At 38.2% G+C, this 22,889-nt stretch overlaps 1 protein-coding gene across 2 annotated transcripts in view; it reads left to right on the top strand.

Annotated features, from left to right (window-relative positions):
* The window catches only part of CDKAL1 (CDKAL1 threonylcarbamoyladenosine tRNA methylthiotransferase), a 434,528-nt gene that overhangs the window by 150,208 nt on the left and 261,431 nt on the right, over positions 1-22,889 (top strand). For both annotated transcript variants that reach the window (XM_075493754.1, XM_075493753.1), the window contains one exon: positions 8,786-8,906. In XM_075493754.1, the coding sequence (XP_075349869.1) occupies positions 8,786-8,906 (121 nt within the window). The remainder of the gene's footprint in view (positions 1-8,785; positions 8,907-22,889) is intronic.

Here is a 22,889-nt window from a genome sequence, read left to right as displayed (position 1 = left end):
TAAAAGATTCTGCATCTCCCATTTGTATGTATTAATTGCTGAGGTTAACAGCATAATGCGGTAAATGCCACCCCCTGCCCCTTTCTTGTATCCCTGATTGGAAATTTTGGAGATATTCCTGTTTAAACAAAAATAATTATTGATTTTTGTTGTCAACTAAGAAAGCGGCTTTATGTGTGGAAAGAGTGTCGTTACCAAAAGCAGTAGCATTTTGTTTTTTCTTCTGTTAATTTGAGAACTGTTTTGACAACAAGCATTGACTTAAGAAGGACCTGACTTGAAGGTATCCCGCCTTATAGGTTTTAAATGAAGGGGTTGTCGTTCAGCTGAACACTTCAACCAGAGCACCGGGTTGCATTTTGATTGCCTGTTCCTGACTGCTTAGGAAAAGTGTGATGCACTGAAGGAATGAGTTCAAAATAGCAATACCATTATCTGTGCCAGTATAAATTCTGGGAGTTTAGCTTTGTAGACTGTAATTTAAAGAAAACAGTAGAGCACAATGAGGAATATACAGTAATTATGGAGAAACTACTTCTGCAAAGACAGATTTTAATTGCTTTTGTAAAACATCAATAATCATGCAGCTCAACATAATCTTATCTGCTGGGGCAAGAGATTTCCATTGCCATCAGTTGGTTTCTGTTCTTACATCAAAGTTTATTGCAGTTTTTTCTGTGCCTGTTCGAGTGCTTTTGGGCATGCAGTGACTGTAGGTGTGTGAGATGATCCAGGATTGTAGGTGGGTTTTGTAGTTATTTTTCTCGATGTAGTTATTTCCTTGATTTGGTTTAGAAAACTGTTAGGACTGACTATCCCTGTTATGATTGTCATTGTTACAACTTTATTTTATAAATAGTTCACAGAAACTGAATGGGAGATAAATAGAGCTGCAGAAGAAGAAAACAAGCAATGGAGGGGAAACAGATGGAAAAATCGTAGTAGCAGAGTTGTGATTGTTCGTTGTTAAATAAGCCTGTGATGTGCACAGAAAAGATTACTTTTCTTCCAGACCTGTACATGCTCTTTTCCACACCTTCAATGAATGACCATCTTGCAGCTTCCCTATTTTTCTGCCCTATTCACATCAGTTAGACTCAGCTGGGTTTAGCTCTGTTAGAGAATTCTCATGGCTGATAAAGGCAAAGGTACCTTGTTCAAACTAGTGCAATCTAGTTATCCATAGGAAGAGTACAAATAGATGGCAAAGGAATAGAGATGAAAGTAAAAGCTTGCTTTTGCATGCAATGATAGGTTCAGCTCCGCATTTCACTCTAGGGCTAAACTTGTTCTCTTCAGTCTGCACACCCCAAAACATTAGGCAAGTTACTCGTACTGCTGCAGCTGGCCCTGACAATCCACCCTTCAGCGTTTCCCTTCCTGAGAACACAGCCTGTTTCATCTGATTCAAAATTTCTTTTCCTTGAAAGTTTCTATCCAAAATCTCCGGAGGTTTTGAGCAGCATCCTTGATCCTGATCAAACGCATTTCTTCGGAGAGGTGAGGACAGAGGGTCAGGGGAACTCTTCCTGTAGTCGATTCTTAGTGTTGTCCTGCTGAGCTGTTGAATTGTAGCCAGCATATTGAGTTCGCAGCAGATTTAATGTTTAGTCACTTTTTCAGAAAGACAATAAAAATCACATGATCTCAGAATAAATAGGGTGAAGCTATTGAATCCTGGAAAAAAAAAAAAAAATAGCGCCTTAATAGGGCATTTCAAGCGCTTTTGTTGTGAGAGAGGAAAGTACTGTGGGTATGTCAAAAATGTTCTTGAATACTTATACATACATTCTTAATTTAATTCTATGAAAATTTTATATGAACAGTAATTCCTTGTTAATAGTGATCTCCTTTTCTGTTTTAGTTGTGCACTCTACTGTTTTAGTGCTTACAGATATTGTTATATCAGTAAGAATAAAGAGGTATTGTATGTTTAATGGAGAGAAAGTGATGTATGAATTTTAACAGTCTGGGTCACCTGCAGAGCTTTTTTCTGAAATTTGTGAACTGCCTCACTATATTTAATATCTTGTTTTTGAAATTAAATAAAATGAATTTTAAAAAGCCCCTGTCTTCACACCTGACGCATTGTGGAGTGTTCTGAAACAGAATTGTTGTTGGATGCTAGTTCCAACTGCAAGGCTTACTAGATGTATATATTTCAAGCTGGTAACATATGTGCTGTATGCTTAGTAATACCTGCACCTTCCCCTGAAGCTTTTTTGAGTTGGTACAGGATGGAAGGCAATCTTTTTATGAAAGAGTTCTGAATTGCAGAGGCTGGGTCAAACATAGCACCTGCTATCAGCAACCTGATGGGACTGGTTGCCTGGCCCAGGCCGTGCTTTTTCCTGTGATGCTGTGACACACAGAGAAAGATCAGTAATTCTGACAGCATTAGTCTGAATTCTTCCCTCTCTTGTAATGGACCCAGTTCCTGCCTATACCAGTTGAAGGAGGAATTTGACTGTTACAGAACATCCCCACCTTCACTGATCTGGAGGAGGAATAATTTATATTAGTTGCTCAGCCAGGAGCAGGGCATGTATCTTCCAGTTAGGTTTGGCTTTTCTTTGCTCCCTGTATTTACTTGAGCCAGGAAATCCCACAGATGACACTCAGGGATGCTTTCACTATGTAGCTAATGGGCTGCTGGCCAGCTGGGGTTGGTTTGGGTGGGAGCATTCACACAGCAAAGCCCTAAGCCCATTAGTGTCCTTATTGTTTCTGCACTTGTGTGTGTCTGGCAGCACATGATTGCTCTGGGGAGCTCAGGGATCCCTTTGCAGTCAGTCATGTCTGCTGTGGGACAGCTTGTTTGAGCTGCAGGGCAGGGAGAAAAGATGGGAGAGGAGCTTAGGGTCTGTCCTTGCTACACGTGGGGTGCTTCCATCAGAGGTGGACCAGGGCTCAGGCTCTAAGCCTGCCTATCCCCTGCAAGCTCACCAAGTCTGGGTTTAAAGCACCTCCAAATTGAAGAGGTTTGGGCTCAAATATGAGCAACAGTCCAGGTTAGCTGTACAGTGTGTTAGGCAATTTCTGTTACATCCTTAATATAAGAACGCTATTTTTTTCTGTTAGTCCTGCCAGAAGATCCGAAATAACTTGTTTAGAAGGTTGTTTTTATCCAGTAGTTACAGTTAGAAGAACATAACTCTGGAAATAAATCCAATGTTAAAATTTTTAATAGCTCCTGATTTGCCTCTTCTACCTTTACACATATTTTTTTATTTGATCTTCTTAGGCTCTCTCTTCTCTTTAATATGTTCTTGACTGTTTTTGTTAGTTTCACTTAAGTTTTCTAATGCCTTTCACTTTTTTAATTTACTTGATCCTCCTTTCAGTCTTTATCACTGCTTTTGGTGGTTCTTTACATTTCTTCCTTTTGTTTTTCTTTGGGGAAATTTACTACTTAGTTTTCTCTTCATATGGCTTTGCCTTCCTTAGCTACACTGCTCCCATGTGCCATTTTTTCCAGCATTAGCTATAAGGAAAGGAAGCTGTATTCATTAAGAAGTGAATAATGGTAGAAGGAAGTGTGTGCAAGAGTACATGAAATAGTGCTTAATTCTTTTCCCTGAAGATGCTGGAGAAGATCAAACAAGTTGGTGAGAGACAGCTGGGAAGTATAGAAAGGTACATTGGCAGCCTTGTTGTGAGGAAAAAAGTGTCTTTCAGGAAATGGGGAATAACCTCTAAGTATAATGATGTAACTGGGAAAGGGAAAGAATGGGTAACAGAACAAGCTGAAAACAATAGAAATGGTTGCTGCCGAGGCTGGGGGTTTCCTGCATCTTTGAGGATTTTCTTTAAACTCATGTTTTTGAGCTGCTTGAGATGTCTGCACTGAACTTTGAGGCTAACAGCTAAGAAATACTGCTCTGTGTCTGGCTGGGAGTTGTGTTTCAGTGGCACGCTGTGTAGCTCTAGCGGGATGTGCAGGGATGGGGAGGGACCCTCAATGGATGCCCTCTTCCATCTTTCAAGTAGACATTATTTCCCAGCAGCTACTTGAGGGGTGCCAGCCTGTGGACTTGAGTGAAGCTAACTATTTCTGAAATACAGTATGTCTATTAATATCTGATAGATACTTGCAACACTGATAGGCAGTTGTTAAAGTTAACTAAAGGTGACTAAGCCAGGCCACTTCCCCCTCAATTATCCTTGTATCAAACCAGCAAAATACCAGTCCAATTTGAATCTGTTTACTCTAATATCGTTAACATGCTTCTGTGGGTCTAGGTCACAGGGGCTGACAGTAGCCTGAGGTTCACAGCACATTTAATGTTGTTATAATCTTACGGCAAAGAAATTCCATTACCTGTTCCCTTCATATATTTGTATTTCAAGATCAGGCATTCTCTATCACACTCCTGAAGCGCATACATTACTATTAAAGGTATATGTACATGCTATTAATTTTATGTTACTTTTTTGCATCCTTTTTAACAAGTGAAAACGCCTTGAAAATATTTTCATTCTGCACACTGGTTTATCAAACTGACACATTTACAAGCCCTTTTTTAGACTAACAATAGGATTTAATATCCTGATTAATTCTTTCCAACCTCATCCTCTCTGCAAACAATGCCAAGTAATGTGAATTGCGTCTACTGACTTGTATGTAAAGATGAGTTTAATTTTAAACAGTCAGTTCTGAAAACTAGAGAGCTCTGATTAATTTTAAATGGTTTCTAGCTTGATTTCATTTACACTTGCTGTGAGTGATTCTGCTCTTTAAGCTTCCTCACTGGACTTAGTTAGTACTACTGTTATATTGTAAGCTGCATTAATTATCTATTAATTAGTGAAAACCTGCTCTGAAGCATGACCTAAACTGCTAATTAACCTTTTCAGTTTAATAGAATTTTATCTGCTGGTAGACTATGTAGAAGTAGAAAAGTTATCTTTATGGCAGAAGAAGTTTATAGGACTAGAATGTTTAGGGTCTCAGGTATAACCTGACTAGATCTGTTTGTCATTAAGCTGTGTTTCAAAGCTTGCATCTTCCAGTGAGCCATCAAAAAAGGAGTGGTTTTCGTTTGTTATGTGAGATAGAGCACTCACTGTTATGGAAATAGAACTGTGATTAACTCAGTTTTCAGAAGTGTTTTTGTACCCAACTTAAAAAAAAAAAGAAAGAAAGAAAATAAAGAACACACAAAAAAGACTTCTTTTAAGTCAGGGACACCTCTTTTGCTTAGTTAGGTTGTTATCCAACCTGTAAAGTCAGAGAGAAGGTAACTTAATCAGATAAAATACTTTAGAAGGAAAACTTGATTGCAATGTTTTGCCTCATTCTAAGCTTTGAAAGGAGACCATAAATGAGATTTAAAATTAACTGCTTTTTCTGTTATGCTTGATGTTGGTGTGGGCTTAATGCTGATTAGTTTTTAAAAAAAAAAAAAAGTTGCTTAGCCTTTTCCTTGTTGAAGAAGACAAAATATTTATTTTTAAGTTTTTTTAAAAAATAAGTATGGGGGGAAAAAGATCTACAGCATGTGAAAAAGTATGATTCAGTGTTTATCAAGTTATGTTTTATTAATAGCAACAATGCTGTAAACAGATGCTTTAGTGATTACTTAAAATGAAACAAAATAGTCCTTGTATGGAGTAGGGGAAAAAGGATTTAAGGTCATGAATACTGTAACTGAGGGTTGGTGCAGTGTGGGTTTTTTTTTTTTGTTGTTTTTTTGGTTTGTTTGTTGTTTTTTTTGGGGGGTGGGGGTTTTTTTTGTTGTTTTTTGTTTTTTTAAATTGAATTAAGTGTGTCTGCAGCACACGTCACTGTAGTTGGATATGCATGTGCTGCTTGCTTTCTGGAAGCATTAAACTCCCTGCTAAAACTCATCTCCCAGTACTGCTTTTTTTTTTTCATCCTCTGGTGTCTGGAGTGAAAAGTACAGGGATGTTATTCTTGAGTGCCACACAGGTTTTTCAGGCCTCATGCTAACTTGAACTTTAGTGTTGTTCAGTAGGAATATGGGAAGAATATGTGGCCATGCGCCATGTGAAAAGTAGCTGCCATATTTGATTGCCAAGCCATAGATTTCCTGAGCTCAGGCACGAGGTTGCGGTGGGTGTTAGCATTTGGTGGATCACGTGGGAGGTGGTCACAGAGCTGGGGTTTCTTTCCTGAATCAAGAAAGTCTCTGAAGGTAAGAGAGGCTAGGTCTTACGCTCTCTAGTGAGTTATATTCTATGTGCAAGTGTCCTAAGCATGGGGGGGGGTTTGTTGGTTTTGTTGTTGTTGTTTGATGGTTGGTTTTTTTGTTTTCCCCTAATGTATATGGTAACCTGCCTAGCATCTGAAAGACAAAGATCTGTAAGAAGGTATTAGTACTACTTTTGGTTAACAAGATTTTCTAGACTACCATAGTGGGGTTTTTTTCCTGTTTTCATAAGAAAAGATGTATTATAAAGTTGTGCCTCCTGCACAGGTCTGTCATTATCTTCATTTCCCTCCCTCCTTGCTATTTTTTATTCCTTTGATAAATTTCAAACAGAGTTGTGACAAGTTTCGTAGTCTAAAGGATACTCTTTTTCCGGAAGTTCTGTGAAAAAGTTTCCCTCTCTGATTAATGCTCCCAGTATGAGAGAGGGAGAGCATGAGCTAAACTCTTATTAGAGAGCAGTAATTCACATAGCTGTTCGTTGTGAGGGTATGCATTCAGAGGAGATCTTGCTTCACTGATGCTGTGCTCTGGAGATGTTACTTATTGGGGGACAGGTTGTTTTTGTGGTTTGTTGGTTTTGTTTTGTTTTTTTATACTTCAGAATGGTGGTTTGACTCCAATTCTAAATGTATGAATTTTAAATTTTGGGTAGCTTGTTGTTATGTTGTTAAGCCTGTTTGTTTTAAGAATATTGTAAATCATTCCACTGTATTTTCAGCCATAAATCCGAATACAGTTTTAATATAGTAATGCAACTGAATATTTAAAAAATGGATAAACTGGTTTATTCCAAATAAACCACAGTATTAGGAAATACGAAAAGGAATGTTCTCTGCTTCGAGTTTAATTTTTATGCCACCATAATGCAATTGCTGTTGTTACACAAGTAAATAAAACGGTGCCATGCTTGCGACTCCTTAATGAAGCATTGGATTGGAAAATAACTGATTGTATTGTGAGACAAAGATATTGCTGTTATTGTCATGAAAAGATAGAAATGAATAATTTAGTGAATGTTAGTAGCACAAGTACCGTATTACTAAATTCACAGCAGGATGTAATGAAATTTTTGTCAAATGCAACTGCAAAAATAATGCCTTTTAATTCCTGTTGATGTTATGATGTCACCTTTTAGTATTAAACATTATGATATCACCTTTTAGTATTAACCATTATGATATCAGGCTAGTCCTGCTCACTTCTTCATTAGATCACACTTTTGATTGAGATTTTTCATGAATCTTAAAAAACCTGAGAAAGATGGTATACCAGAAGTAGTTGTGTATTTGCGGGCTGTTGTTGCTGTATCACAGAAATAAATTCCGAGTATGAATGCCACATTATTAAAAAATTAATTAATGGCTCCTCAAAACAGACAGTGGAGAAAGACTTTAACTGATGGATGAATTAGTTTTGTAAATAGCTGTTGGTAGTGTAAGTTAGGAGATTTGGTTGAAAATGGTTTTTAATTGATCTGAATTGGTTATCTCCTTTGCTGTACTAGATGTAGCTCAGGTAGTACTTCATAGTTTCATGCTTTCCTTTTGCCCCCCTCCCTTTTCCTTTTTAGGGTAGGTTTTTTTTTCTTTTCTGAAATATTGGACAGATTGTAGCTGTAGTTCCATGTACTATAAAAGAGTTTTCCAACTTCCAACAGATACATGCTTTCTGTCTTTCCTCCACTCCAAGTAGTGGTTGCTTTCTACCTCTTTTCAGGTCTCTAGCATTAGCTTTTCCTTGCTGTCTCTTATCTGCCTATTCTAGGCTTTATGGAATAAATGGTACAAGTCTTATGTTTATAACTTGGGCACATTTTACAGTACCTGTTGCAATAATATACACTTAATTGTTTTCTTATTTTCTTAATTGTATTCTTCATTGTTAGATCTTGCTTCTGAATATTGGCAAACCCTGTCATTTGTGTCCTTCAAATATAGGACTTGACATGTTATGACTGATGTACTGTTGTAGGCAGTTGGTGATAGTATTTGTATTTTACTCTCTGAATGTAACTGGCTTTGGGAAAGGAGTTGTGAGGCAGTTTTCTGACCTGCAGTCTCCTTGGTGTGGGAGGAATATGCGTAAATCTTGGTAGTCAGCTAAGCCAGGAATATGTTATCAGGATATGCTTTACAGCACTTTCCCTCAGACTTACACAGTCATGTAACTTTGACTGAAACGTATTGGTTCTCCATATAATACGCTTAAAAATATTTAGTTGTTTATTACCGACTAATTTAGGCTTGAATGAAATTTTTTTTAAAAATATTTTAATTCTGCCATACAACTTATTTAAACATTGCTTTGTTGGTATTTGCTTGAGAACCTAAAAATGAAACTGCTTAAATTATTTTAATTGAATAAACCAGAAAATGCAAGTGTGAAAAGATAATTGGATGAAATAATTTGTTCATTTTTACATGATTTTACCTGTTAATGTCTCTTTTTAAATGCTCCAGCTGGTGGAAATAAATGGAAATAAATTATTACATCTCACTCTCATTTTCAATCTTTGAAGTATAAACAGTACTTGTGAAGAGCAGCAAATCAAAACAAATATGATGGGACTTGTGCTTTGTATTGACTGCTTTTTTGTGCTTCATTTGAAGGTCATTCTGTGAGACTGCTGGGTCAGAAAAAGGATAATGGAAAGCGTTTGGGGGGAGCACGACTGGATTTGCCAAAGATTAGGAAGAATCCACTGATAGAAATCATTTCCATCAATACAGGGTAAGAGTCTTCCAAACTTATAAAACATTCAGTACTGCCAAGGAATTCAGTTTATCTCTTTCTGCAGGCCTGGTGTATTACTCCTAAGTTACATGGAGGCAGGATGACCACTTTTAAATAGTAAAAGATTTTAAAATGGCATTCTTTCTGGAAAATAAATCCCTGCTTATTTGGGTACAAGACTTCTGCTGCCCCAGGACTGCATACAATCATGCAGTCCTCTTTGTAAGTTCATCTAACTCTTTCTCAAAAGAAAAAGTCCTAAGAAAATTGGAGAATAAAAAAAGCATTTAGAGTTTTTTTTCCTGTGCTTCTTTGAATTTCTAAGGCAGCAGTTCCAGAATATTGTAACTCATTAAGATCTGTAAACATCATTAAGATCTATAAACACCTGATTGTCAGCCCAGATGTATTAATGGCTAAATTATAGTTATTTGCTTCTTGCCCCTTTAATATGTTTCTAAAGAATTATCATGCTTATATTTCAGCCTTTTCTTTGTTTGAATAAGCTACCCTCTGTCTATCAAGCAAATCTGGATGTGCATTTCTCCATAAGACTACATGCATTTTTCTGTTCTGTATTTCTACTTTGAGGAATTCTATTTTAATCTTCCTTCCCTTTATGCTTTTCTTTTTTTCAACTCCACTTGGTCATCTCCCATTTGGTCAGTTGCCTAAAAAAACTGAAACAAACAAACAAAAACCCCCCAAACCCCACACAAGTCCTCTTCTGTTTTTCCCATCTTCTCCAACTTATGTAGTAATTTCCCAGGTGGTAAATATAAAATGCATTGCTCTAGGCATCCCAGGTAGGTGTGAATTTATTGCCTAGAGAAAAAAAAATGTGGTAGATCTTAGTTTAATCTTTGAGTTTAGTCTAGCACTTTCATAAACATTTCATAAAAGAGTTTGCTACTATCCTCTTTCTCTAGTACTTCCTTGTCTTTAAGTAATCTTGCCTTCATAATTTGCTGTAAAACCTAGTGTGCTATTTAGGTCAGAATACCAGTTCAAGGCTTGGTGTGGTTACTTTTTTTTCCACTGATTTATGGTAAACATATGGGTGATATGTTGTCATATTGCTGAATTATAATACCTTTTTAAACTGCAGTTTCATGCATTGATTGGTTTTGAAGTCTGGATATGAATTCTTCTGGTGCAGTTACTTTAAGTGATTTAAATTTTTTCCCTTATTTTCTTTCCTGTCGACATCTTGTTTGTGCCTGTGTGATCAAAATCCTTTTCATGATTAAAAATAAGCAAAGTATTCTTTTACGTTTGGTTGTGTCTAAGTTTCAGATGGTATGAATTTTTCTTTTCCATTAATATTTATCATAATCTAATGTAATAATATCTTTCTGGTTGTAAATGTTGTCAAGGATGCAAACTTATTGAGCCAGGATCTTGTTTACCTGTCTTTTGATTTCTAGTATTGCATTTAAGATGGTAAAATGTATTGCTATTTCCAATACCAGGTTATTGTTAACCTAATTATAGAGGTTAATACAAGCAGGGTACTGTAGGGTATGTACACTTGGCATTAGGTGGCTGATGAGAGTAACAACCCTTTGAAAAAAATTTTTTTTTCCCCCGTATATTTTGAACATATGTATTTTCATACTGGGTTTTAAAAAAAACTCTTTCCCAAGTTGATCAAACTGCAGACAATTAACATTACCTTTGGAAAACTTTTTATTTAGAACCTGATAATTGATAATATTTAGAACCTGATAACACTTGATTACTTTGCTTAGTAGTTATTGCTGTTCTTAGGTCAATAGAATATGTATTTTATACCATAGGATAATCTGAAACATACGAGAAACCACAAATATATTTATTTCATGGAGAATAAAGTCAAATATGACTTGATAAGACCAGAGTATTCTGAAAACCTCAAGCAAACGAGTCAGTTGTATAAGACATCTAAATTAACTAATGTCTCATTCTGTGTTATATTGCATGCTCAAGGAATCCTGTCTCTCTTGAAATACAGGTTATTGTGTTTTCCTGTCCTTCTCTTCCTCTTCCCCCTCCCGACCCTCTCCACCTGTGTATTGCAGGTGACTTTTTTGGTTACTACTCTGGGTTTGAAAATTAAAGCATAACTTTAGAAAGGCAGCAGTGCTCAGCAGTTTCTGAAAATATAAAAGTACAATCAGTGAAGAACAAGACACAGTACATGTAATTTACTGTGACTTGACTATGTTCATTTTATCAGCTTTGTCTTAGTAGTCTGGCTATGGCAATTTTTAGTACCAACACCACATTTGATCTGAACTGTTTTCTCTGTGTAAAGGCTGGAGAAAACTTTGAAGATTAGTTTTGGTACAGTGCTCTTTATTGAGAGATTAATTTGGATCAGACTAGAAGGTCTTAAACCAGTAAGAAATACTTAGTTAAAAATAGTGATTTCCTCTTTGGAAATCTATGTCTGATGTTGAGTGATAGTGTCCAGGAGCAGCACGAGCAGGGCTGCTTCTTGAGGGAGGACAAGAAGGGACACGAGGGTCCCACCAGCAGAGGCAGTGCCCACACCACAGGGACACCCTGTGCCATGGGTGCTGGGGGCTGGTAGCAGGACCCATCAGCAGTCCCAGACATGGCAAGTGATCAACCAAGGCCTGGGTCTATACAGGGGCTCCAGTCAGGATCAAAAGGAAATCAGCTGGAGACAGAACTGGGGAGAAGGCTACATATAATGCAGGTCTTAGGTCCGTCCTGGAGGATGAGCACAGGGCTGGAGGCAGGCATGGTATTTAAACTCAAGCCAAGACTGAGGACACAGGCCTGAGCTTAACTGGGGCTCCTGGCCCAGAGGGGGCTGCTGGAGACAGCAGCTGAGGCTGGTCAGGTCAGTTAGGGCCTGATGGTGCCCACAGGGCTTTGACAGGTGGTGGTATATTACCGTTAACATGTGGGGTCTTAATAAACTCTTGGCCTCGTCTGTAATTCTGTGGGGGAAGAAAAGGCTTGTTGGAGCATGTGTATTCCTCAGCCCCAAAGCGCTGGAGTCTTTGACAGCTCACGCTAACCCCTTTCCCTCTCCAGTAGTACCAATACCTTTATGTACGTGGACACCTGCCAGCTGGAACTACTCTTCTGAGAATTCAGTAGGACCAGTTTATTTTTGGGAGTCTTCTAACATGCTGATTGTTAAGATATCTCTCATTCTTGTACAACTGTGTCTGAGAATGGGGGTGCAATTGAAATGCAACACGGTAGAGTAAGATTTGTTTCTTAACTCAAGACAGTGTCAAATTCTCTTCAGTAATATTGACTTGGGGCTTCTACTTATTGATTCCTTCTTCTCTCAAACACGTAGGAGAAAAAATTCCCTGTCCTGAAGGGTTCTGTCTTTGTATGAGTGTGAACTTTTTCCTTACTTGCCCATGCACAAATGCATGCCTACATATGGACAAATCCCTCTGTGTGTTCTCCCCAGACTGCTGCTGTACGTGAGCCTCCTCAGCTGTTCCTTTGCATGAATCAATTCTGTCCTATCAAGGGATAAACATATTGTGTCTCTGCTACAGTATGCAGTCTGTAATAATAATTTAAAACAAACCAAAACGAAACCCCATTAGGTATGCAACATGTGTGAAGATAAGTGCTGCTTCTGTCTGTTGTGAGTCAGCTCAGAGTTTTCACACAGTGGCATGTTTGTCCCTAAAAAGGTGTTGCTGTGCCCTGAGAGGGACCTGGATCTTATTCAATGTTTGGCTTTTTTCTGGAAGTAATGGGCATTTTTTACTACTGTCAATTTTGATTGCTCTGAGGCTTTCTGTTTTCTCATTTAGAAATCCAAGCTATCTTTATCTGTTCAATTTACTATGGCAGTTAGTGGTTTCTGTCAGTAGACTGTGACTAGAGAAAACCTTCCATCCCAGGAGCAACATGTTTCAGAGTTTCCAAGTATGTTCACAGAGACTATGGTGAGTACCAGAGTAGGGGCACAAAAGACTTACCAGACTTCTCTGACACACAAAGATGTTAGTGAATCTTAATTTTTCCATGTGCCAAATACATAATGAATCCTTACTGTCCCAGTATCCCATACAAGCTGTAGACTGACCTCTGTAGTTTTTCCCTAAGGAGTAAGTGACCTTTTCTTCCTGTACTGTTTGCTCTCTCTGTTATCACTTAGAAAAACATTTTTCAATATTTTTCAAATCACTTATTCAATTTTTTTCTATAGAATAGGCAGTTAATAAAAATCAGCGATTCCAGCAGAGCTTGGATAGTTTTCTTAGTATCTGGTAAGTTCTGCAGTGATATTAGTGGATCTGAACCTAGAAATGGTGATTTGTTCCTGTCCTCCAAAATCATTTTCTGCTTTGAATTAACGGCATTTGGTTCAGTCTCTTTCCCTTCTATTTATGTCCTAAGCATGTATTTTATGGGTCATCTTACTGGAACAAGCAAGGTAATAGTAGTAGAAGAGCATGTTAAATGCTGTTTGAAGAAAAGGCATAAAGTTGTTCGCTAATCTCCTGATGTGATTATTCCATCTATTAGTTTGAAGTAAGAAAGATAAATGTTCTCAAATGCGTTTTGCATTACAGCTTCATTTTGGTCTAGGGAAAATTTTTTTCTCCTCATGATCTAATCTTCATTAGTGCCAGTCTTATAACCTGTGTAGCCACTTAGACAGCTCTTCTTAATGGGATCAAGACTTGGTCTTCCACCTTTTAATTAAGTAATTCTGTATCCTGAACTGTCTGCTTTGTAGCTTAGACTATTACTTATTGATGTATCATGATGGCATGGCCTGAGCTCCCTTATATCCAGGTTGCTACCACTCACGTTTCAAATACGATTTTATTTGTGCTTTGCCTGGATGCCTTGGGAAGCATGAGAGGAGTGTAGTATGAGCTGAATATGAGCCCACACTAAACTTACTGTTGCACAGAGGTTTGCTGAAGCAGTGCTTTCTGTACTGCTGATGTGGCTGGCTAGAGAAGAAATCTAAACACACATTATACAGGGGATTCAAAACCAAAAGAAACATGGCAGTGTGCATGCATGCATTAGACTATCTTGAGAGCTAAGATCTGGTGCAACTTGTGTTAAATTTGCAGTATGAACATACCCAAAGGGCCAAGTCTGTCCAAGTTTTCCCGTTGTTCTCCCTCATCTGAAGACACTGCATGAATCCCATATAGTCTCATTATCTTGTTACTTGTATAGATTCCCCTATTAAGCTACTCGGAGGACAGGGAGCTGTTTAAGATTCAGCCCAGCAAACTGAGCATCTGGGTTTGAGTGTAGTTCTGAGGGAGTATAGAACCACAGTCGTACCAAGAGGACCGTGTAATTAAGTGGAAGCACTGGCTACTTCTCAATCTGCACATCTCTGTATGTTTTCTTTTGGGAGAAGGGCCTTTAAAATCATTATTAAAATGAGTAATAAATTAAAATTACCGATCCAACCAAGCCTGATAGATTATTCTTGTAGTGCTAGAGTACCTTACAGAAGATCAGCATGTTACTTTATCTCAGAAAGATTTTCAGATCTACTTTTGAGTCTTAAATAGTAATTAAGGCATAACACTTCAAACTTTGTACTCTCAATGTTGAAGAAATGCAGACTTTCTTCTCATGGGACAGTCCTTGCTAGCAAACTTTGTGTTGAGAGTGAACATACATAGTAATGCTTAGGACTTTCTTGAGAATTCCTTGATGCTTCTTGCTAATTTTGTAGGGTTTTTTTAGGCCATGCTTTGAGGTTCTGTAGTGGTGGTCATTCAGAATGTTTCTAAGCTGCTGATGGATCCAAATCTAGCAGGACAATTAAAAAAAAATGTAGTTCTACATATAGTATTTGGTTTGTTTTATGAATCAAGTAAACAAAAATTCATCATTTAAAAACCAAAACAAAACAAAACCAAACCTATAGTGTTGCTATTGTCAATCCTGATGTTCCCAGGCAGGAATATTTCCCTGGTTATGAATTGTGAAAGGTTAAAATTCTATTCTTTCATCATTTTCTGTTTTAAGCAGCTTTTTCAGTTTTATGATGAATTGGGGAGTATGAGGATTGAATTTTCTCCAAGAGTTGCATTTTAATTTTATATGAGGTTACATAATAGTCTTCCTGTATATTGCATTTCAGTATTTGTTTAAGGATCAAGTATATAAAATGCCCTGGAGTTGTATGTGCATGGAAGTGTAGGTAATGGTTTGGTGGTTTGTTGGCTTTTTTTTTGTTTGTTTAGTTTGGTTTTTTTTCTTTCAATTGTGCCAAAAAAAAGGACAAACTTAAATGAAATACGTTATATATTTTGATTATAAATTATAAATTCTATAATATTTTTAAATTTAGTTATCTGAAATATTTGATTTAGTTATCTTTTGTCACATTCTAAAACTTCTCAGCACTAGATGATTTTCTTTCCTGCTTTTGGTGGTTAATAACTAGGTACCTGTGAGGTGTTAGGTTACAAAAAAATGTAAAATAACGCTGGTAAGAGGTCTGGAAAGTCTTTGGTGGTATGCATGGATTCATTTTGCTATAGGTAGTCTTCACTGAATCAGCACATATTTCAGGCTGCTTTCAGTATTAAAAGCAGATCATATTCCATCTCTTTGCTGCAGTTGGTTGAGATGTCTCATGAACAAAAAGTATCAGTGGCTTTCCCCATATGGCAGTACATAGAGAGGCGTTACAAACAGAAAGATCAGAAGAGAAGCATGTGGCTCTATTTGCCTCCTCTGATGGAGGGGTAATTATTGCTTTGGAATCATTTGATGCCAGTACACTGGCAGATGTGTAGAGTCCAGATAAAACAGTATTTCTTCCTTTGCCAGCATAAGATATTCCAGTGGGAGATACTGAGGTCCTTGGGAGCACTTGAGGATGCTACAGTTGTCATCAGTGAAATATCTAGTTGTTAATCTGACAGTACTGTAGTGAGTCAAGTGTTAGCCAGACTCAGGTGCAGAAGCAGGGGCCCTGGGGCACATGTCATAGGACTGAACTGTGTTGAACAGAGTTGGGAGACTGGTCTGATGCAATTTAGAGTCTGTCTTGTTTGTTTGTTTGTTTTGGGTTGGTTTTTGTGTGGGTGTTGTTTGTTGTTTTTTGGGGGGGGGGGTTGTTTGTTTTGTTTTGGGGTTTTTGTTTGTTTTGAGGATTAGGGCTCTGGCTCAGGGTACACAACTCTTTTTACAGCATTGGAAGCTAGAGTAAGTGCCTGGCCTTGCTGAAATTATTGTCTCTGTGTGTCTCTTTTTTTTTCTTATTTATTTTTTTTTTTTAATTCATGTTATTTCTATAAAGGTGGTTGTATGTGATAGGCTCTTGCCCAGCTGTATCACTCAGATGCTGAGTGGCTGCCCTACAGTGGCTTGTAGTGCTGATCCCACACTATTCTGCTCCTGCCACACCGTTTCAGAGTGTCTCTTCTCCAGAAGTCAGGTCTGCTCTTCCCCTCCTTTCCACTTTCATATGAGACCCCTGTACCACAGAGCAACCGCAGATCTGTACTATTATTTGGCACTGTGGCACTCCCAGTAAGAAAGGGAATGTGATCATAAACAAGGTGGATGTGGATTATAAAGCAGCACCCTGTGCTGATTAACTGCATATTTACCATGGTCCAGCCTGTCTGAAGAGTGATTGTCTCTTATTTAAAATGGATATTTAGAAAAGTAGTATAGAGATCAACTAGGATGCACTAGAATTTTTCTAATTATGCTAGCAAATTACTATTTGGTAAGGCCATAAAAAGAGGCCCTAATTGTGACTTAAATCCCTGAGCTCTTGCAGTGGCCTGTGTTGCCTGTCCAAATTTTTGGCTGATTGTACTGGCTTGAGCTAGACTTACACCTTTTTGTGGCATTCAACAAACATAATCTACACCTGTGGGTCTACCTTTGAAAATGCTTTGTGCATTCACATAATTTCTGACTCCTTTATAACTGGGATGAGTTTTCTGGAGTCACCATCTTGAAACCATACCAAAGTATCTTTGATTGCTTAGTAAAGGATGTTGTGGCTTAAGTCTGAGAGCTTGTGAAGCCATTGCCCTTCTGTGCTGAAATTAGTGGGATATTTCAGTAATAATCTCATCAGTTCAGCAGAAGAACCACTATTTCTTTGGCTTTCTGTGTTTACTGATGTGAACTCAAATCTCTTCCCTCATACGATGTTATCTCTAGATAAAAATATAGAGGGAGATGGAACATGGAAATCTTTCTGTTATGTGAAAAATTGTATTGCCTACTGTTTGACAGTGATAGACTTGTTTTTTTGGCAACTGCTTATATACTTTTGTCTATCCAGCTATGCCACAGTGTTTTCAACATTTCTATATTCTCCTAAAATATTGCTGTCCCCATCTTGAATGAATAATGAGTCTGAATTACAAATCTGTTCATATTTTGTAAAAATCATTGACTAAATACTTACAAGGATGAATTCCATGTCTTCAATTTACTTTATTTAGTTTGTCCATGAATAACATACAGGTTTTCTATATTTTAATGTTTAACTTTTCAAGATACTCATGTAAGTGACACTGCAGTTGAAAGAAGATTTTGATTTTAGAATGCAACATCAATATATGTTTGGATTTGCATTCAATATTATGCGTGGAGAGGCAAAATAGTATTTCTTCTGATTATAATATAGTTATTATATAATTACATATTATGCTACCACATATTATATTTACTTTTACTTGAATTCAAGATAAATGCTTAGAGCGAATTCCCCAGGAGATATGAAGTGATACAATTACTTTGGCCCTACCTTAGCTTATAATATTTAAATGTACACTTTTCATAACTATTTAGCTCAAACATCTGTGACATGCCAGAGCCTATCATGTCAGTTACCCTCAGAAAACAGAGAAGGTAGAAAGTCTGGAAAGATAGTGTATGTGTTTTTTGAAGGCAAACCTCTGCATTAGACTTTTTTGTTTACATTTTAATCAATATTTGCATGCACATATAGTTAGATTCTAGCTGTACTATATACTAAGCATGTATTTCAAACATGCATGTGCCAGGTATCAATCTCTTCTGCTTTGGAACACTTCACAAAATAATTTACATAACGAAAATGATGGATGGCACAGTTGTGTGTATGGAAAGCATTTTAATTTTAATCATAAAATCTGAAAAGCTAGTATTCCAAAGCTTGCAGAAACCACACAGCTGTAACAGAGGGAAAAGGAAAAACAGTTGTTTACAACAGAAAGTTTTAACAGTCTACTTTTTTGCCTAAGGTCTCTTTCCACTGCAACTTACTGTAACTCACATATTGATGACAGTCTCTGAAAGATTGCTTTTTTCAGTTATTACTGATTTCTTGCAATTATAATAATTCACTCTTGAAGAATGGAATACAAAATTATTTATAATGGTCTGCTACAAAATCTCCAGGTGCTACATGGTAACAATTCCAGTGAGAACATGGAAAAAATGTATTGTTTATCACGAAGAGATGATATATTGGTATGGCTCATGTTCTCATCTTACCAGCTGTTGTGCTTATAGTCATTTCTGTTCTCTGTGTGTGTGTGTCTGTGTCCCTATTGCTGAGAATGTGCCTGCTCACCTATGCTTCCTCATGCAGAGTGAGATGTATTGCATTTTACTAGTTAGTTTCCTTGAGCAGCCTATGTAGAAAGGTAATTTAAGAAAGCAGAAAAGAAAGTAGCTGGATTGGGGCCAGGAAAGAACTGTTTCCTCCCTCCTGAGTAGCTTGATTTCTGTCTTCCCCCAAACATCAAAGGTTGCTACAGCTGATTCTGTAGGGTAGACTTGTACCTCCTTCAGTGCCAAAACCCAGCCTCTGGTGTCCGTTAATGGGAATTGCTTATTGAAATGAACAGCTGAGCGCAGGAGGAGTTACCCCTTTGGTTATATCGGTCGAGGAGGCTATGGTCCTTTTCATTCCTCAGTAGTATTAGGCCTGGTCAACTTTGGACTATCTGGAGTTTAGTATAATAAATTCCCTTCTGCTGCTGGGAAGGTACAAGCTGTTGATGTCTTCAATTTCTCTTACTGTTGCACATGGTAGTTCTGCCGTTTATGCTGCTCTGTATTATACAAGATTGCTTTGATGGGTAGTGAATGATATAGATGTTTTGCAGATTCTTCTAGAGTAAATGTTTGCTACCGTGCTAACTTGAAAGGAAGATAATCTTGAATTGAAGATGATCCTTCACAAAAAGAAAGATGTTTATACACAAAAAGTTTATTACATGCCTGTATTCAGTTAGGGTATGAACTTTTTCACTAAGTATTTGCCTGAAAGAAGGTAATTTTTTCTCTTATGCTTTATTTTTTCTCTTATGCTTGATCTCCTTCTATGACAAGGTGACCCGCCTAGTGGATGAGGGAAAGGCTGTGGATGTTGTCTATCTAGACTTCAGTAAAGCCTTCGACACAGTCTCCCACAGCATTCTCCTGGAGAAACTGGCTGCTCATGGCTTGGACGGGTGTACTCTTCGCTGGGTAAAGAACTGGCTGGACGGCCGGGCCCAAAGAGTGGTGGTGAATGGAGTTTACTCCAGTTGGCGGCCGGTCACAAGCGGTGTTCCCCAGGGCTCAGTGTTGGGGCCAGTTCTGTTTAACATCTTTATCAATGATCTGGACGAAGGGATCGAGTGTACTCTCAGTAAGTTTGCAGACGACACCAAGTTGTGTGGGAGTGTTGATCTGCTGGAGGGTAGGCAGGCTCTGCAGAGGGACCTGGACAGGCTGGATCGATGGGCTGGGGTGAATTGTATGAGGTTTAACAAGGCCAAGTGCAAGGTCCTGCACTTGGGCCACAGCAACCCCATGCAACGCTACAGGCTTGGGGAAGAGTGGCTGGAAAGCTGCCTGGCAGAGAAGGACCTGGGGGTGTTTGTTGACAGCCGCCTGAATATGAGCCAGCAGTGTGCCCAGGTGGCCAAGAAGGCCAATGGCATCCTGGCCTGTATCAAAAATAGCGTGGCCAGCAGGACTAGGGAAGTGATTGTGCCCCTGTACTCGGCACTGGTGAGGCCGCACCTCGAATACTGTGTTCAGTTTTGGGCCCCCCACTACAAGAGGGATATTGAGGTACTGGAGCGTGTCCAGAGAAGGGCAACGAAGCTGGTGAAGGGTCTGGAGCAGAAGTCTTATGAGGAGCGGCTGAGGGAGCTGGGACTGTTTAGCCTGGAGAAAAGGAGGCTGAGGGGAGACCTTATTGCTCTCTACAACTACCTGAAAGGAGGTTGTAGAGAGGTGGGGGTCGGTCTCTTCTCCCAGGTAACAAGTGATAGGACAAGAGGAAATGGCCTCAAGTTGCGCCAGGGGAGGTTTAGACTGGATATTAGGAAATTTTTCTTCACCGAGAGGGTTATCAAGCATTGGAACAGACTGCCCAGGGCAGTGGTTGAGTCGCCATCCCTGGAGGTATTTAAAGGACATTTGGATGAGGTACTTAGAGACATGGTGTAGTGGTGGTTTTTGGCAGTGTTAGGTTTATGGTTGGACTCGATGATCTTAAAGGTCTTTTCCAACCTATATGATTCTGTGATTCTGTGATCACTGTTGTCTTTCAGCTTTGCACTCATCTTCATGGTTTCTGCCTCTGTTACTGTCTATATGATACTACTTCTTTCTCATTTTTAGAGTCTTCACTGCTTGAACTCACATCTTTGAACTTCAACTCTATCCATGGGATTTTAAGTACAGAGCTTGTGAAACCCTTTAGCTACAACATCTGAATTTCTCTGATGTCATGCTGTCTTAATTTAATGACAAAGTAATCCCGAACTGGGCTTCTTTACTTTCCCTATAGGGATTAGAGCATGATCCCCTGCCAAGAGTAGTTTTGAGAGGAAAAAAAAATGTAGAAAGTTCAAAGGGTCTTTAAAGGACTTTTTCACTAGTACATCAGATACCTGTGGTTGTGACATCATTTGTGGTATGACTTGAAGACTAGTATTCATTTCTTGGATTGTATTTTTCATTGCTGTTGTTAAATGCTGTTTGAATGGATCTAGGACAAGTGTGTTTTTAATGAACAGCATACGTTGTGGCCTGTTCCAAGAAATGTTCAGCCAGTCCTTCATTAAGTTTACTGGCATATGACACCTAAGAATTATTCCAGTAAATAGTTGTTTCTTTGGCATTATTCTACTATTCAAAATAACATACAATGGCAATTCCATACTATCTGCTAATGCTGCCAACTGTACTGTAACACATATTTTTAATTCCCCTGTGCTTATGATGATGGATTTTGTGCCTGTTTCTTCAATGGTGCAATTTGCTTACATGTCAAAGTAAATTGGTGTCTAATCTGCATCATCTGCTTGGCTCTTTACGTAGTCCAATCATATGCTGCTCACATGCAGTGAGGTTTTTCAGTGGAGTCAGGAGGTGCATGATGGTAAAGTTCTTTGCCATAGGCAAAAAGCATTATGACACATTACTTATACACACCAAGCTTTACTGGCCTTGAATTCTTGCTGTGCGGTGCTTTGTGTTCATGCTATTTCTTGAGCTCACAGTTTTTGAGAAATGAGAAATGCCGTTTAAGTACACATAAATTCTACAGCTATTTTTTCTGGTTCATGAAAGCTTCCTCTTTTGAGTCTGATGAATGACTTCTGCATTGAGTTAGAAGAAAATAGTTTGTTTTGATTGTTTCCATTTTTGCACATTTGCCTCTCTTAGGTTATTTCCTCCCAGCCTGACAAATTTTAAGTTTTTCTGCATATAGTGCCATCATGAGTTTAATATTTCCATCAAACTTCTTATACATTTTGGTACATTTTCTTTTCTCTTGTACATCTCATCTTCAGAAAATCTGCTGTTTCACAGTTCACTTAGAAGAATCTGGAAGACTCATAAAAGTTGCCAGAAATCACTATGCAATTCTCGAAACTCCAGTACACTACGCAACTTGCAAGTCAGTGAGAAAAACAGGAGTAATCACATGCTCCAACTGTGTCATCTTATTAAAACTTTGGGCAGTTTCAGGCATATTTGTGCTCCTTCATCACTAGGTGGCTTCCCACACTGCACAGTTCTGTTACTCTGTTAACCCAAGAGGAAGATCACCAGAATTTAACACAATCCCCAATTTTCAAGTTAAACTATGTGGGGAAAAGGTTGTGGGGGGGAAACAAGCTTGATTTCGTTTTGTGTAATGATGATATATAGTTTCCTGCAGTTTCAGGTGATTCCTTTCAATACTACATTCCTGATTATTTTGAAGATTGATTCAGAAAATGAGATGGCTTTGACATACTGAAGCCCAATTACAGGTTAGCACACAATATTGTAAGGCAACTTCCTGCCTGCCTTTTGGCAGATGCTTACATACAGAAGTGGTTTTGGATCACACAACAAGCTACATGTTCTAGTCTGCTTGAATGAGAAGAGATCATTTTGAAGTCGTTTGCAATTTCATATATCCGTAATTCTGACATCAATATGCTTTTTGAGGTTGGAGATAAATTCCTCCTTGTTGAGAAGAGCATTCGTTTGCGTCCCTTCTCTTAACGCCCACGTACGTATTTCCTAAGGGAAATCTGGACAGAATCCTGAGAAACATTTTATTCATTTCTCAGATTACAGTAAATACTGAGAAATAACCTCATATGTCATACTTATAATTGATATTGTGTTGCCTTTAGTCTCAGCTTTTCACATAAAAAAACCCCAAAACTAGAAAAACAAGACAAGCACTAGAGAAGCCATTGTTTTGAAAAAATAGTCTTGCTGAATGTTAGTGTGAGAGATGTCTGTGCTTTTACATACTCATAATTCTGGGGGTTTTAATGGCCTATTTTAAAGTGTTCTATAACTTAAGTGTTTAAAGTTAAGTGCCCATGTCTTTACTGCTCGTCAGCGGAATTGGATAACTTTTAGTTGCCTGATAATATAACCTCTTTTGCGAGTGTTGGTATGACTTCTTAAATGTGAATAAAAATGAAAACAACTTGTCAAAGGGTCTGATTGGAGTGTCTCTTGTGCCCTTTTAGGTCAAGG

Source organism: Mycteria americana, chromosome 2, assembly GCF_035582795.1.
Source record: "Mycteria americana isolate JAX WOST 10 ecotype Jacksonville Zoo and Gardens chromosome 2, USCA_MyAme_1.0, whole genome shotgun sequence".
Classification (NCBI taxonomy): Eukaryota; Metazoa; Chordata; class Aves; order Ciconiiformes; family Ciconiidae; genus Mycteria; species Mycteria americana.
This window is presented reverse-complemented; position numbering and strand designations above follow the sequence as displayed.